Here is a 16,686-nt window from a genome sequence, read left to right as displayed (position 1 = left end):
GGGAAGATTCAATGGGGGAAACCGTTAAAACAAACGAACCAAGAACAAGCTTCAAGTTGAATGGCACAGAGAGAAAGTTAACGGTTATCTGCTCACTACTGTCAGCCAAAAAAGAAGTACTCATCAGCTGCCCTGACTAATTAAATACCTCACTAATTAGTGGGCATCTTGAAAAGACAACAAAACATAAATATGAGATGGGAAAAGTTTGTGTTCACACATAAGAACAAAAACAATGCAGGGAGCTTTGGCTAAGAGTCTAGCCCGAATTTTTCTTAAAAAGTAAGTCTACTACCAGGGTCTATAAATATAGCTAGAAAGCATGTAGGAGTCCCTCACATTTTCTGCGTGGGTGATGTTTAAAAGAGACTCACAAATAAAAATACAATGCAGAAAACTTAAGAATGTGCTCAGAGAAAAAGCCTACCAAGACTATTTTAAACCTTCATTACTAAAAAGAAGGATGAATAAAATAAAACTAAGTAAACCCTGAATGAAGGAAGGAACAAGCCCAATAGCCTTCCTCCTTATTTCTGTATCTACGGAAATAAGACTGACCAGCACTTTTGAAACAGAAAAGTTGTAACCTTTTTCAAAAGCTTAGAAGAATCCAGAAAACTACCCTCCGTGCTTCTGACCACTTTTTAAAAATGCTCTCTCCACTTAAAAAAAATAATGTAGCTTCCATCTTTTCCAACAATATAATCTGGTTGGGCGGTGTGGGGTAGCGGTTGCTGAGACTTAAGGTTATGCGAGGCCCTTTGATCTGAGGAGTGAGCATTCCCCTTTGCTGCAAGCCAACTAATGAAGGGATGAAATTAGCTTTTATCCTGGGCACTTTCTTGAGCAAAAAAACATGCACTAATCAGCTGTCCTCACTAATCAGTCATCTGGCTAATGACCTTTTGCCTTAAAACACTAAAATTTCTGAATGATGTGGAAAAGGGGAAACACAAACCAGTCCCCCTCACTGGAGCTCAATAGATCATCTGGCATTGGAGTCGGGAAGGTTAAATGGCAAGTCTGAATCCTGGCAAGGTGATAAATCTGTAATCAAGAGCTGCAAGATTTGGCACCTCAATATGAACTTCATTACTCCACAACCAAATTGTATTTTTTTTTTAACTAGAAACAGGGCAGAAATAAACTCAACCCTTATACATTTTTCTTTATATTCTGCCTTTGGAGAAAATCATCCCATACTTGAGTTCAGAGTCCTAGTTAATTTCTTAAAAGTGATTAGTGCTGCGAAAGGAGCTTCTGATGTGTCTAGCACGCTGGTTAGAGAGGAAAATACAGCACACAAAGAAAAATCTTCCATATTAAGGAATTTAGCACAGATTTGTTAAAAGAGTTTTGTTTTCACAAACCATCAAAAATGGGAATAGGCAAAATCATTAAATTAAAAAATCATTAAAAATGGGAATTGCGGCTGCAGAGCACTTCTCTTAATGAAGCCTGCTTTCATAACTTCATAACAATAAATTTTTCTCCTGCAGCATCTGTTTGGCTGGAGTAACTCTAGTTCTACTTCTAAACAAAAGTCTCATGTGGATTAGTCACCAATGGACCACTTTCCTGAAGGCCGCCCCACTGAAGACTGACGTTGCTTAGAGATATAAGAAAACATCTCTCTCTAAAAAGAATGGGAAGGAAGTAGGGAAAGTAAGAAGGAAAGTGGAGAGAAAAATTACCCCTTTTAATAAATTATACAAGCCAAAACTTCATAAAGCACACACACACACACACACAGCCCTCCCCATAGCTCCTGAACAAGTGCTGACTGGCATGGGCACTTACGGTAGTGGGGTTCCATGTAACCATTCCTGGGGTCCATGGCAAACACCGTCCCGCGGTACGGCACAGAGGGCTCCGCCAGGTGTGGCAGGGACCCATGGATCTCTTTCTTGATCAATGAGGCCCTCTCGTCACTCGATGTTGAAGGTTCCTCACTGACTTTGCTGAGCCCCTGGACATTCTGTGGCTGCATAGTGATTGCGTTTCTTCTCTCTCTGTGATAAGTCTGTCCAGGACTTTCATCCTCTAAAGAAAGAAGAAAAATGAAAGCTCTGTAAACTACTTTAAGGAGCAATTAAAAAAACATGATCAATTAGGTCTCATTCTCGATATCCCTCTCCCAGAAAAGAAGTATCTTTCTTATTCACGGCAACTTTGAAAGCTACAGGGCTGGGACGGGATCTTTGCAAGACAAAATTGTTTATGAATGAGGGTCCAAAGTACAAATACACAGGGAAGGAGGAAGGGGAGCAGGAAATGAGCCTATTAAACTGAGATGTAGGGGTCGGCAAATTGGCATCACCAGCTTCTAGCTGGGTCTGCCCATGAAGTTTCTGTTCATGGGCTGGCCAACATCTTGCAGGTCCCACGTGGAACTGAAACCTTTGCCAATCTAAGACTGTGCATGTCCAGCTTCCCTTTGCCTGCCTGGGGACGCGGGGCCTCCGGGGTGACACAAAGTCCTTCCAGCTACCCACTGAGGCTCTGGTTGCTCCAGGGGGTGTAGGGCCTTTGCTCCTAGAGAATGACCTATTAGGAAGCTATCCAAAAGTTTATGCGGTTTTGTTGTTTTAAGTCAGATTTGTAACCCAGCAAGAGATTTGACAGAGCCAAAAATGGAATAGAAAACTCACTGGTGACAAGAGATAAAGGTGCCAATCATGAAAACCTACAGAGCCTCTCGTGAGATACTTCCTGCTTCTGTCCATACAACAAAGCTGAGACCTAAGAGGAAAACAGAGTGAAACTGAAAGTCCAGGTGCGAGATGGCTCTGAGGGTGAGGAAGGAAGGTGTGGGGGATGTTGATATGTGTTCATGCTCTGATGGGTCCATACATTTCTTCAAACATGTAAGAAACAGCTTGAAGAAATTCCATATGCAGCTGGTATTCCAGTTTCCTAATACTTCAGTTCCCTTTGATCAGTAAGAACTTTCCATTTCTCCACTATGGTTCTCTGCAAATGTGATTGGATGACCTTTCTATAATAGCAGATCAAAGAACCCATGCATAAAATTAAATCACACTGCCTACGTGAACCCACAACAAGTGGAACGATTCATTTCTTTGAATCATACATGAACTCTAAACTACATGCTCCCAAACAAGTTCCACATTTAATCAACAGACTGTGCTCTGGCAGATAAGTGCTGATGGAAAGAAAGTTGCTGTCCAGGTACCACTTAGACATCTGATGTAAAAACTGTTTCCTATTCCTATCTTAAAAAAAAAAAAAAAAAACTGTATTTGGGTATAAATAATAATATTATTGTGCATTTTAGAAAAACAGATCTTGAACACATCTTATTCTCATATACAAATTTATCTTCAAAATAATCCATAAAGCAGATATGATTAACTAAGGGCTCCCCCAATAAACAGAAGAATAATGCTTTAGCAGTTTCATAACTCTGTTCAAATTCAGAAGAAAGTAGAACTGTAAACACAAACTTGCATAAAAATACAAACTGAAAATAACAAATACTATTTATGTTGACTCAGGACTTGAACTACCTAAAGCCAGCAGCAAGTTTAGTCTTTCTGCCTGTGTGTAGGACTTGAAAACTAAGCAATATATTCCTTACCTTAGCAAATGGCTTGCAGAACAGAAAAGACAATGAGGTATGTTTTGGTCTTTACAGAGAATTTGCTGACTACTACAAGGTAACTGTGAAATACTATTTTAATATTGTTTTGTGCAGATCCTCATCCCAAACTTTATAATTAAGGGGTAAATTATACGTTTAATCTATCAAGTAAAAACAAAAACAAAAAAAAATCCTGTAATCCCACATGTTCACATTGATCTCTATGAAAGCAATTCATACCATGCTCCTGGTAATTTTAAAACAAACTACAAAAGATAAAATACATTTTTATTTTCCCTTCTAACTAATATTTTTAAGCAGTAGGTCACCCTTGTACTTCATTAGCAGAAAACCCACAGTCTATAGAATAAGAATTTTGCAGTTATGTAAAAGCAAAAGGGTGTCAAAAACACTAAAACTTATGTCAGTTTTATAAAAATTCCTATAACCTACAAATGGCCCAAGTCATATTTTCCACTAATGTGTGCTCTGTATAAAGGCTTTATTTCAAACTTAAATCTGAAATGAACTTCTAGCACTGAGGTGCAAATTCTGTAGAAGGGGACCTTCATTTGGAGGCCAGAAAACCCTTCCTCAGGGGGGCTGTGACACATAATTAGCATTCTCTGGGAAAGATGAATAACCAAACTCGGCTAACCTGTTCCAGGTTTAAAACAGGATTTCCTTGACTTAATCGTCCTAGAATAAATTAACTTTTCTTCTCTTAAAACAGCATCCCTATAATAAACCCTGTCTTAAAAAACTATGTGTTTATGATGAGCATTTGAATCCAACCTCACAAATAACTGAATAATGAATGGGTTATGGTCTGGCCAGAGAGTCCTCCCACCATTCCCCCAACCTCTTGAGAGAATAAACTCGGGAGGGTAATCGGGGCGGCGGAGCGGGGAGGGTGAGTGGAAATGAGAGTACCTTTTAGCTCAATGATTTTCTTAATGAGAGTTCACCCAACAAAAGTAAATATTAAAGTTATAACAAGAAGTAACCAAAGTGCACATTTTTAATACGGAAAAAATTAAATTAAAATTACTATTCCCTTAGTAAAGTTAAATGCAGGCAGGAATTTTTTTTTTATGTGAAAACTTCCATCAGGAAACTTGCTTTTACAATAGTCAGTGCTACCCTAATTTTACCCAACCACACCTCCCTGCCCCAAAAGGAAAACTCCAGCAGACAAATACTTCATGAAGTTTACCTCCTGTACCAAGTTGCTTTTGACGGGCATTCATATGAAAACCTGACAGTACACACACTCCACAATACAAACAGCTACGAGGCTTGAAAGCACTCTGTATACAGTGAAAGGGACACTTTCCAAGCAATATTCCTGCCTGCTCTTTTAAATTTAGCAACCACTTCAGCAAGCCAAAAGACGAAAGCTGTCTAATCTTGTTCAGTTGAGCCGAGTTGTTCAATAAAGTTTGAGAGTCAGTGCAGACAGGCTACGCCAGGCCAAATTATTGACAGAAACACACTGTCCACCATGGCAACAGGCAGAAGTCTGCTGCAAAAATGTAAGCAAATAGCCCACTGCTCCAAGAGCATCTGCCAATGGACTTTAACAGCCAAACACAAGGCAACTGTTCCCGCTTCTCTCTGTTAAACAGCTGCAAGCTCGGGGGTCAAACCGAAACATGCAATTCACTAAAATCTTTCAGGAAAAAAATGACTTTAAATACTGTCATCATAATCCCACTTTGTACCTCCTTCTTTTTGCATGTCCATGCTCAAGTGGAAGTTAACAAATCCCTGCCCCCAGAGAGCTGCCCAAAGCATCACGTTTTAGAAACTGTCCCAGAATTTCCAAACTCATCCAAAAGCAAGTGACATCAAGTCAGATATTCTTAGTGCTAGAAACTCAGGAAAAAAAAAAAAAAACAGTGGGGTCCTTGCAAACAGTGCTTAGGATGTTTGCAATAAAAGTCTGGAGAAGGTAATCACGTTGCTGCATGAAGGAGGACTCGAACATGCACTTGTGGGTGCTTGCAGACAAACATCTATCCGATTTCTCACGGTAACCGAGGGAACAGGTTTCGGGTTTTTTTTGTTTTGTTATGTTATGTTTTCTTCTGTCTGTGACTTGAAAGAAAAGTTTCAGGTGATTCCTTCAAGATAGAAACAAAACTCTGCCAGGCATCACTAACTAAGGACACCTCCTGTCACCTAACAAAATTAGCTGATTAGGAGCTCACAGTACATGTGTTCACCCCCTTTTCCCACTTAACATCGATTTTCCCTTAAAACCCATTTTAATACCCACTACTCCTCTCTTGTCCCAAGACCTAGAAGATGCGGAGTATAAGAGAACAGACAATACTTACAACACAGTCCCCAGGCTCTGGCTAGCTACTTTGTGCCAACTTCTCTTGGTGAGCTCTCTCTAGCTGCGCAGACCCTCTAGGAACATTCTCGGTGTCTCTCTGCCTCCCTCTCCCTCTCCCTCTCCCAGGCAATGCTGCTCCCATTAGAGGAATTAAAAGAGGTTGGAGCCATGCTAAATTTAACAAGCTCATTAGTATTCTTTCTGAGTGCTTCCGAGTGAACTCTCCCTATTCAAGCCTCTCTCTCCAGCAGAAGGGTCAGGCGGCTAATCATTAAATCAAACTAATGTCACCCTATCACAATCAGCCCGAGAGAAGGAGGGTTTATTATTTCAGTTTATGCTAAATAAACGGTTTTACAAATGGTCCCCAAGCAAGGTCAACAGCAGCTTCAATTACAAGACAAACTTAACAAGAGTTGCTATAAACCAAGTACTCTGTATTGACTTAAGAACAGGCTCCGCTCCACATATTGCCACTAGCAGGATTGTACAGGAATGCATATTGTAAAATAAAGGATGGGGTGAGCTTTTTTCTTTGCCAGAATTTGCGAGTGCACAGCGACTCCTCATTCACCTCTCTCCAACCAGCTAGCCGCTCAGCTCAATTCACCCCACACAAAGGCTGGAGCCTAGACCTCAATGGACCGAGTGAAACATGTTCAAAACTAGGCTCTCTATTGTGACTGAATTTCTTAACATCTTTTCAAAAAGCGGAGAATGCCTTGAGGCTAAAGGAAGAAACAGGCTAATGGTGAATTGGGAATTCTGAGCAAATTTCAGAGCCCTTTCCTCCTAGCTTTTGAGGTTGAAAGCAAGCTCTTTCCTTTCAAGTTTCAAAGTCCTTTTTCCTCCCGCAGTGTCACAGAAGGATTTGAAAAGAAGGTAATTGTGCTCGCAGTCTCCCTGATCAGAGCTTACGTCCTATTTCTGGTATTTCGGAATACTTCTTGCAATAATAGTGCATATAGCTCAATCCCTTAACCGGCCTGCACTCTGCAATTGCTCATTAAATGAACAATTGCGGGTATAAAATGCCTTTTATGTTCAAGGTCTGGATATAAGATAAGCATTCTAGGACTCTAAATTTGGTTTACTAAGGAAACTCTCCATCATTAAATTACAAAACTGAAGTCAGAATATCAGGCTTTCCCAGAAAAGTGGCACTCAGGTTGCAGTGAGCCAAAATGAAGGGAGGATGGGGCAGGCAGGGAGGAGGCAACAAAATGTTAAGGGGGGGAAAAAAAAGACCGGAGGATACTCAGATTTCTAGCCGAATGGGATTCTAACAAGAAAATACTATTTCCATATTTAAGGTCTGAGTTTGTGAAACCTTATAACTTCTATATTGAATGATATAATAAAGTCATGTTCAAATGAATTAAAATACAGGACTGACGCTCCATAAATATGTTGTTGACTAATCTGGACCCCTCACAAGCAAACATCTTCCCCATCCTTAAGAAAAGAAATAACCCTTTCCCACCATTATTTACATCATCTCATGTGATCCTCACAGCAACCCAATGATGGCGGTAGGACAAGGTATTAGGCCCAGTTCAGAAACTGGCCATCATGTCCCAGGTGAGTAAGTGATGCAAAGAAAATTCCCAGTATGCTTTACTGAATCCACACATCCCTGTCCCCTGTTAACAGGACAAGAGCTCTATTCCCAGGTAGGCTTTTGGAATGATACCTGGATATGTACCCCAACATCCACTACCACCACCAGTAAAAAGAAAAAAAAAAAAAAGGAATGACATTGCTATGCACAGAAAATTTCAAAACTGAGACACTCTCCCATTAAGTTTTTGACAACATAAATCCACTCCTGGGAAACACTGACAGAAGCCCAAATGACAAATATATGGGGAGACACTGGACCCATGTGGAGGACCCACACAGGTGCAATCCTCCCCCTTCCACGCGCAAAGATACACGCAGGCCCCACTCAGCGCTGCACACCCTCTCCACCACACTCCAGGACTCGGCCAGGGGCTTTGTGTGTTCCAGGTGTTTTTAATGTGTCTCCAGAAGCTTGGGGCCCCGCCCTCCTGTCCTGAACAACACACAGAGCATCATCTCTCCCTTCCTCCCAGGAAATTGCTTCGCTGTGTTTGCAAAGAGTATTATTTAATTTTTTTTCCTATTATTCATTTGTTGCATCTTATCAGCTTTTATTTCTTTGGTTATTTACATGTTGGTGCTCTTTGAATAAAAACCAACGGAATCCAAGTCCTCGCCTCCCTGTTTCAGAATTCTCCCCAAGATTGACCAAAGAGAGATCAGAAATGAAAAAGAGAAGAGGCTAAGTATATTCAAAAGCATTGCAGAATTATGCTAGGAAGGGGGAATAAAGTTCCTGTAGTTTTTGAAAGCAGAGTATTTCCTCTTTCCATCCAGATTGCAGTTCTGCCAAAGCCAGGGGCTGCTCCCTAGAATGTCTAGAGCTTGGCTTCCAAAGGGCGTGAGCAAACAATGCCTACTCTAAGAACATTTCCAATACCCTCGGGGTCAGACTTTGCCCTTGTGCAGCTACACATACATCTCCCATTGACAATGACGGATGACAGAGGGAGGGGCCCAGATGGATCAGGAGAAAGCACTCAGCTTTGTTTGCAACCTTTAAACTGCACTGCCAGGCCTGCAACATGAGAGGGCTGCAGCAGAATTTGAAGGCTTGGGGAAATTCAAGTGACAACTCTCCCTCAAAGATTACGGGATTGCTCTCTCTTCCTGCTTTCACCAACCAGGAGGTCCCAGGGTGAAAGGAGAGAAAGTAGAAAATGCTCTCCATCAGGCCGAGTGTGGTGGATCACACCTGTAATCCCAGCACTTTGGGAGGCCGAGGTGGGTGGATAACCTCAAGTCAGGAGTTCAAGACCGGCCTGACCAACATGGAGAAACCCCATGTCTACTAAAAATACAAAATTAGCCGGGCATGGTGGCGCATGCCTGCAATCCGAGCTACTCAGGAGTCTGAGGCAGGAGAATCGCTTGAATCCAGGAGGCGGAGGTTGCAGTGAGCCGAGATCACACCATTGCACTCTAGCCTGGACAGCAAGACAAAACTCAGTCACCAAAAAAAAAAAAAAAAAAAAAAAGAAGAAAAGAAAAGAAAAAGAAAATGCCCTCCATCAGAGCCATAGAGTAGCTTAATTGTTTTAATATTTCTACTGTTCTTTTTCCAAAGAATAAAACATAGTCTAGACTGACCAATATCCCAATGGCTTCCACTGGAAACCATTTGCTCCAAAGAGCAGCAGGTTAGAGTTCAAACCAAGGCAAAATTCTCACCTCACTCCCCAACTGCTCGGTTTACAGAGCTCCATTCAACTTCAAAAGAGGTCCCTGGGATAGAAGGGAGTGGGCAGAGAGAGCAAGATGAGAATTCAGATAAACGAAAATGCAAAACCTGAAATGGCTGTTCCCCTCACTGCATGCAGCAGAACGCTTTGATGGCATGCAGAGCAAGCTGCCTCCTGTATTTTTTTTAAAAAAGATAATGACGATGATGAGCAGATAACACTATCAGCTTGTCTGAAGCTTCCCCAAGCATGCCCTGTAGCCCATAGGGTTTCCATACATTTTCCTGTGCCCCTGAACCCTCACAAATAAGAAGTCTGCAGCCCCATCTCTACCCTTGGGAGGATGCTTCTGAACATTGATGATGAGGTCAGCGAAGATCGTTGTGACCTGGTTGAACACTGCCCTGAACAGGCACTTAAGTCCAAGCACAAACCCAAGGGTACTAACCATCTTTCAAAGCTCCCTACAGAAAGACTTGCCAAATCCAGCATGCACTTGGGAAGAGGAAAATATAAACAAAACAGTACCCTTGAGGGCCCCAGCGGGTTCGCCTTTAAAAGGGAGGAGGAGATCTACCTTATTTTCCAAGCGCTTACCAAGATTCTTTCTTGAATTAAGAATTCTAAAACAACGTCATGGAGCTTCTTCTATTAGTCTGCTATTAGTTGCCAGTCGCTGCTTACACAGAGTGAGTTAATTAGTGGCATCAAAGGCAGTACAATAAATTCCCAGGAGGGTCAAAAATTTTGCCTTCTGCTTAGTAGCACATTTATGCCTATCTCTCTCTGTGAGGCACAGTCTCATGAACATTTAGGTATTCGAGATTTCTTTGAGAATTCAGTTTTAGTCTTTGACATGCAAAGAATGAAGAGTCTCTCTTTCTTACTTTGCACATACAGACCTGAGCAGTTAAGATTCCACAACGAGATCCACGGCCAACAGTTAAGCAGAAACAATGACAGGCCTGTTCAGAAGGCCAGAGTGTCCAGGTTGCTGCCACCTGGCTGCATCCTCCGATGGGAATGATCCTATCACTCTGGAGATCTAGCCCAGCCCCTGTGTGGCCAGAGGACTTACAGCTTGGTTTTCCTTTAAAGGCACGAAGGAATAAACCTCTGTGTACAGCAGCTTCTTCCTTTGGCAGTGCTTTCAGATGCTGGTTCCCAGGTCCACACCCTCCTCCCATCACCAGCAAAGTCCTATTTCCTAACCTTTCGAACATTTTTCCAAACTGCAGAAGTGAACACAAACTTAATGGGTTGCATCTGGTGTGTTTATGTTGCATGTTTTTGTTTTTAGAAGATCACGGAATGAGAAAGCCTGAGCATATGGTGGTATTATATTTTTAATAACATTTTAGAGACCATGCTTATGCCCTTGCAGGAATCGGGCGCTCCTGGAGAGTGCATTGAAATATCACGATACTACCATTATTGTACCAAAAGGAGCTAGAGGCCACATGACCCCCATGAGGGACAGACAGCAGGGCTCACCTACACTCAATCAGCCTCTGGGCAAAGGCCAGGTGCTGCCTGGGGCAGGTTTCTGCAACAGAAACCCCCTCTAGCTATGGCCCACTGACCTCAGCTATGAAATGTGCATTTGAGAAACCCAAATGAAAATACCACCTTTTGATTCTTCACAATTGTATCTAAGCAGCCTGCTTCTAGTGAGTTAGCCACAAAAGTCTGTAACTTTACAAAATCTCAGATAATGGCTCAGGTACTGCCCATGAGGGAGGAGAGAAAGGCCACAAAACGTCACCTCTCACAAAGCACACCTTCAAGGCCACAGACATGACCCTAGCTGCTCTCCTTCCTCACGCCACAGCCCCAGGAGTTCACTCACTTAGCCACTAGGCTGCCATGTCTCTAAATTGTTTAAGGATTCAAATTTTTCGACGAAAGGAAGGTGGTAGGAAGAGAAATATGTAATTATTTCTATACAAAATTTCTAAACAAAAAAAAAATGTCAAGGAAATGCACCAATTAGCATAAAAATATTTGTATGGATTTTTAACTTCTATTTCTCAATCATTTTAGAGTATAGAAAAAGCTGATTTGTCTTTTATTTTTAATTCTATGTATGACCTTTAATATAATTATCTAAAGAAGTTCAAATTAAGTACACACAAATTGAAAAATTATCCCACAAGTTTATCTGTTGAAGCCTTGCTTTAAACTATTTATTCCACCTCTTGAAACAACAGAACATAGCTAAGATACAGGAGGCTAGGTGTGCACATATTAATAACACCTCCCGCTGGTATAGGACTTTAAAAGATTTTGATAAATTAGCCTATGTAAAATTATGTCATTTTATTTAAAATTAGCCTATGTAAAATTATATCATTTTGATAAATTAGTCTATGTAAAATTATATCATTTTAATTATCTCCTATGCATATGCAAACACTTCCCCAAAATGCCAGAAATACCCTAAGGTCCCTCCCTGAAAACTTGTTAACTCAGCTTTTACCAGCCGACTCTGGAAAGGCATAAATGAGAAATGCGTTAGCAACACTAGACCATACTCTGCGCCTCATATTTATTGAGCACTTACTAAACGCCAGGCCAGTGCTATGAGCTCCATATGCGTTAATCCCACTGAATCTTCACAGACTTGTCCAGGATGCAGTATCATCAACCAGTTATTCAACTGAAAGTCCTGAGGTTTAACAAAGGTTAAGTGACTGGCTTAAAGTCACGCTTCAGGTAAGTGCCTAGCTTGGCATGACTTTCCTGTGTATTATAAATTACTATTAATCCCTAAAATGTGTCTTCTGTGAGGAGTCTTTGAGAGCATTCATTTGGTTGCCATTGTTCTATCTGTATATGTGAAGACTACTTTTTTTTTTTTTTGAGATGGAGTTTCACTCTTGTTGCCCAGGCTGGAGGTCAAAGGCGCAATCTTGGCTCACTACAACCTCCGCCTCCCGGGTTCAAGCCATTCTCCTGCCTCAACCTCCTGAGTAGCATGAGAGAGAGAGCCAAGCACTACACCCAGCTAATTTTTGTATTTTTAGTAGAGACAGGGTTTCACAATGTTGGCCAGGCTGGTCTTGAACTCCTGACCTCAGGTGATCCACCCGCCTCGGCCTCCCAAAGTGTGGGATTGCAGGCATGAGGTGAGCCACCGCGCCCAGCCGAAGACTATTTTCATTGTTAAAATTATTCTGCCTCTTCCTCTAAAGGCCATCAGGAAGAATACTACAGACTTTAATCAAATGAACTTAATTGTAAGCTTTAAGCCAGAGTCATGAATGAAATATGGTTCAGAAACTTCTTTGAATTTCTTATTCTACTTCTGTTGTTGCTGTTGTTATTTTTGTCAAGCCCAGGCCTTGGGCACATTTAGTATCTTGCAGTGTAAATGACACCTCTCATGCTGTGGCTAAATTATCTTCTTGTCACCCTATTTCTCCCCACACTTCCCCATTTCTATAGGGTTTCCATGTTCTGAATAGCTATTTTGCAAAAAAAAAAAAAAAATTAACACTGTCTTCAGGGGGACTGTGATGAAGGCTTAGATGCAAGAAGCAGCCTGAGTATTTGGCTTGTGCTTAACTTAACAATAGCTCCAACAGTTAGAGCTGCACATAGTTTATTGAAAGGGGCATATGTCCAAAAGTTAAAGAAGCATATGGTTTACAGAAAAAGGAAAAAAAACTTGCACTTGGAAGCAGCTTTGCTTGGATTATTTACCAACAAATGAAAGGCCCTTCATGCTGCCCAAGAGTATAATCCCTTCCCACTGGCTGGAAAGGAATGCTGAATGAGTCAATAAAGTCAGAATCATACAACACAGAGACATTCTCCCTCCCCAGCTAAACATGGCTATCGAATTATAGCAAATTTAAGAAAGTTTTCTCTTTTTTTAATCAAGAACAAAACCAGACTACTTCTTAAAATGCACTATTAGGAATTGTAACTGTTCCTAAATGTGCCAGATATATTTCCATCCATGCGATATTAAAACTAACAAGCGTCTTTTCAATTTCTTTTAATGATGGGGTATGCAATAAAAATACAGCAGTGCTTCATTTAGCCAAAGGAGCTGGAGCAAAAAAGACCTAAATAAATAAATAATAAACGTGCATGGGCCACTTACCAAAACTAAAATCATTTCATTCAACCTTTTACAGGAGGTGCATGCAGCATTTTGAAAGCAAAAATTCTCATAACACAAACCTCCACTTAAAAATCACTGCCAAGGGCTGGAACCACGGCAGGATGTTATTTCTTTTTCAATTTATTTTTTAATGTTTCGGTATTAATGGCATCAACTGCCATGTAGTATAATAAGGCAGCACAGTGTAATAAAAGGAGTTAGAAAACCTAGCTCCCAGACTCGCTCCTAGCACTTAATCGGTATGTGACCCAGGGTACATTAAAATATATCAGGTTGTCAGCTGCCTCCTCTACAAAAGGCAGATAGTAAAACTTGCCCCTCTTACTTTATAGGGTATTCTGAGGGTTAAACATAATAGCATATGAAAGAGAGCTTTATAAACTGTGGCATTTATGAAAGCTAGGTACTATCACTAATCTGATAATCTGTGTGATAATGCAAAACAGGGTGGCAAGATAAACAAGCCCTGGGCCAGGCATTAGGTTTCTAGGCCTTGGGTGTCCAGGTTGAATATCCCTTATTCAAAATGCTTGAGAACAGAAGTCTTTTGGATTTCAAATTTTGTCAGATTTTGGAATATTTGCATATACATAATGAGATATCTTGGGGATGGGACCCAAGTCTGAACACAAAATTCATTTATGCTTCACATATACCTCATATCCACAGACTTAGGGTCACGGCATACAATATTTCTAATAATTTTGTGTATGAAACAAAGTTCCATACACAAAACTACACCCTCCCATGAGATCAGGTGTAGAGTTTTCTACTTGTGGCATCCCGTTGGTGCTCCCAAAGTTTCAGATTTGGAAGCATTTGGGATTCCAGGTTTTCAGATCAGAGATGCCTAACCTATACTGCTAGAAATGTCTAATGTTAGGCAAGTCACAGAATTTCTTTGGGCTGCTGCTTCCCCTTATATAAAATGGGACATCTCCTATCAACTTCAGCCAACTTCTCACAGATGTCCTAGGAAAAAGGATGGTGCAGAAGAGAGCTCCGTAACCTCTAAGGCAACAAACCAGTAGACGCCTTCACCAGACGTCAGGATAGACAGCTTAGGAGGGAATAACTGCTGTTTCACAACCAGAAAAAAAGCTCCAAGTTAATAATCTATAATTAAAACTGGTCATCTCTTTTACCCACTTCTTCAACGTATCTCTGGTCAAGCCCAAAATCAACATTTACCAGACAAGTATGCTTAGTTCTTCAAATATCTGTTGAAAACATCAGTCCCTACTACTTGGTTTTCTACAATGACTTGAGACACTTGAAATTTTCCTGAGGAATATATTTTCTTTCTCCATAAACAATATTTACTAAGAAAAGTCAAGCAAATTATTTTAGGGTGATTATTGACAACCTGTATCCCCTGACTGCTTTTGTACAGCCTGCGAGCTCAAATATATCTCAACCTTTTTAATGGATGAAAAATAATCAAAAGAAGAATGATACTTCACGACAGGCAAAATTGATAGGAAATTTAAATTTCAAGGTCCATAAATAATATTTTGTTGGAACACAGCCAGACTCATTCATTTTCATGTTGTCTACAGCTGTTTTGGAGCCACAACAGCAGAGTTGAGTAGTGATAGAAACTAAATCGCCTGTTAAAATCTGAAAATATTTACTAGCCGGTCTTTTGCAGAAAAGGTGTGCTGTCCTCTGACCTATCTTGTCTCAGGATATGATAAGAACACCCATTAGTAAAACTATGAAACACACCTAGGAAAAATATTCAAAAAATAAGGCAACTATCATCTCCACAGTATTTAATATGAATGCTTTGAAATCTTAAAATAACTATGAGGCAGACAGCAATATCATCCTACAGATGACGGAAATAGGCTTAGAGAAATTAACTTCTCCAAAGTCACAAAGTTAGTAAGTCAGGGATCAAATCAGTCCCCTATGATTCTGAACCTGACAATTATACGACCTAGTGTGGCACATACATTTGTTAATAGGGATGAAAGAGGCATATCCAAGAATAAAGTTTTGAGACTTCCTCTTCCCACATAATTGGGAAACTCCTTGCTAGAGGCAGAAATAAATGCAGTCAGGATTCCGAGGGAGTGTTTCCACCTTTTGTGTCAAAAATTGGGTAATAGGATTTAGAGCAGGCTGAGTCAACACAAACAATACAAACCAGCCCAGGTTGGTTCTTCACATTCAGTTCATACAGACTCATCCATGTCAAGGGCTCCGTGTGTCCCACTATGAACCCTGACCTTCTAGGGAGAGTAAAAACAGAATGGCTGCTGCCCTCAAGGCCCACATGACTGATTTTTCTAGATGAGAAACTACCTGAGAAGGGACACAGAGGCTACAGGGTTAGCACAGGGTAAGCAGTAATGTAAACATCAGGTAAAGGCCATGGAGAGGAAAGGCCTCTTCTTCAGGTTTTGACTGCGGAGGAATAGACCAGGCTTACCTTTGTAGAGGTGGTTTGAACAAGAATTGGTTTGGAAAGTCTCTAATTCAAATTTTCAAAGAGGCTGCAATCTCAACCCAACCCCTCAGGGATAGATTCAACTGAACTTCGCAGTCTCAATGACTACTCTAATACACTGAAATATTGCACCTTTGGTTTAAGTTGAGAACACATGTAATTTTTCCTGCATTTTTCTTTATTCTTTAATTCATGTCTTGTTGACACAAATGGAAATGTACTTTTTTGGCAGAAAAACTTTAAGAGAAATAATAATAGATTTCGCACTGCACTGCTGCCAAGTCATTCAAAGAAGAACTCTTCCATCCTAATCACATTGTCTGGGCCAGTTCTACGAAAGTTCCCAAGAAGAGTTGATGAAAAAGGCAAACGAAAGACATAATCAAGGCTGTGTTACTGTGCCTGACAATTCTGTCAATTCTACTGAGTTCCTCTTATCTACTCTACAATCTGTAGACAAAAATAAAAATCTTAGTATGGACCAGCTAGAAAATGAAACAGCCCCTCCTATAAAATGAATGCACCTCAGAGCTCATTCAGCAGAATATTAGCAACCACTGCAACTTCAACCCCTGCTTTGTCACAAAGAAGCAGCTTCTCCTTGGCTCTCAAGTAGCTCGGCCTTACAAAGCTCTCTTGCCTAAAGGAAATTCATTTTTGTTTCCCATCCTATGCATTATTGTCTCTGAAGTCCTGGGGAGGAGTGGTCCAGGGGAAGGAGGTGTAAACACATTTTTTTTTTGTATTCTCAACCTATCTTCAAATCTACACAGCAAACTTGAGTTTTCCTGTCAAATAGCAACTATACTCACAAACTAGATATCTTCCATCCAAACACTGATCATT

At 40.7% G+C, this 16,686-nt stretch overlaps 1 protein-coding gene across 1 annotated transcript in view; it reads right to left on the bottom strand.

Moving 5' to 3' along the window:
• Window positions 1-16,686, bottom strand: part of GLI3 (GLI family zinc finger 3) — a 277,220-nt gene that overhangs the window by 184,854 nt on the left and 75,680 nt on the right. Inside the window, exon 3 of the mRNA XM_063609636.1 lies at window positions 1,801-2,043. Coding sequence (XP_063465706.1) covers window positions 1,801-2,043 — 243 coding nt within the window. The remainder of the gene's footprint in view (window positions 1-1,800; window positions 2,044-16,686) is intronic.

This window comes from Symphalangus syndactylus, chromosome 9, assembly GCF_028878055.3.
Source record: "Symphalangus syndactylus isolate Jambi chromosome 9, NHGRI_mSymSyn1-v2.1_pri, whole genome shotgun sequence".
Taxonomy (NCBI): domain Eukaryota; kingdom Metazoa; phylum Chordata; class Mammalia; order Primates; family Hylobatidae; genus Symphalangus; species Symphalangus syndactylus.
Note: the sequence above shows the minus strand (reverse complement) of the source record. Positions and strands in the feature narration are given on the sequence as shown.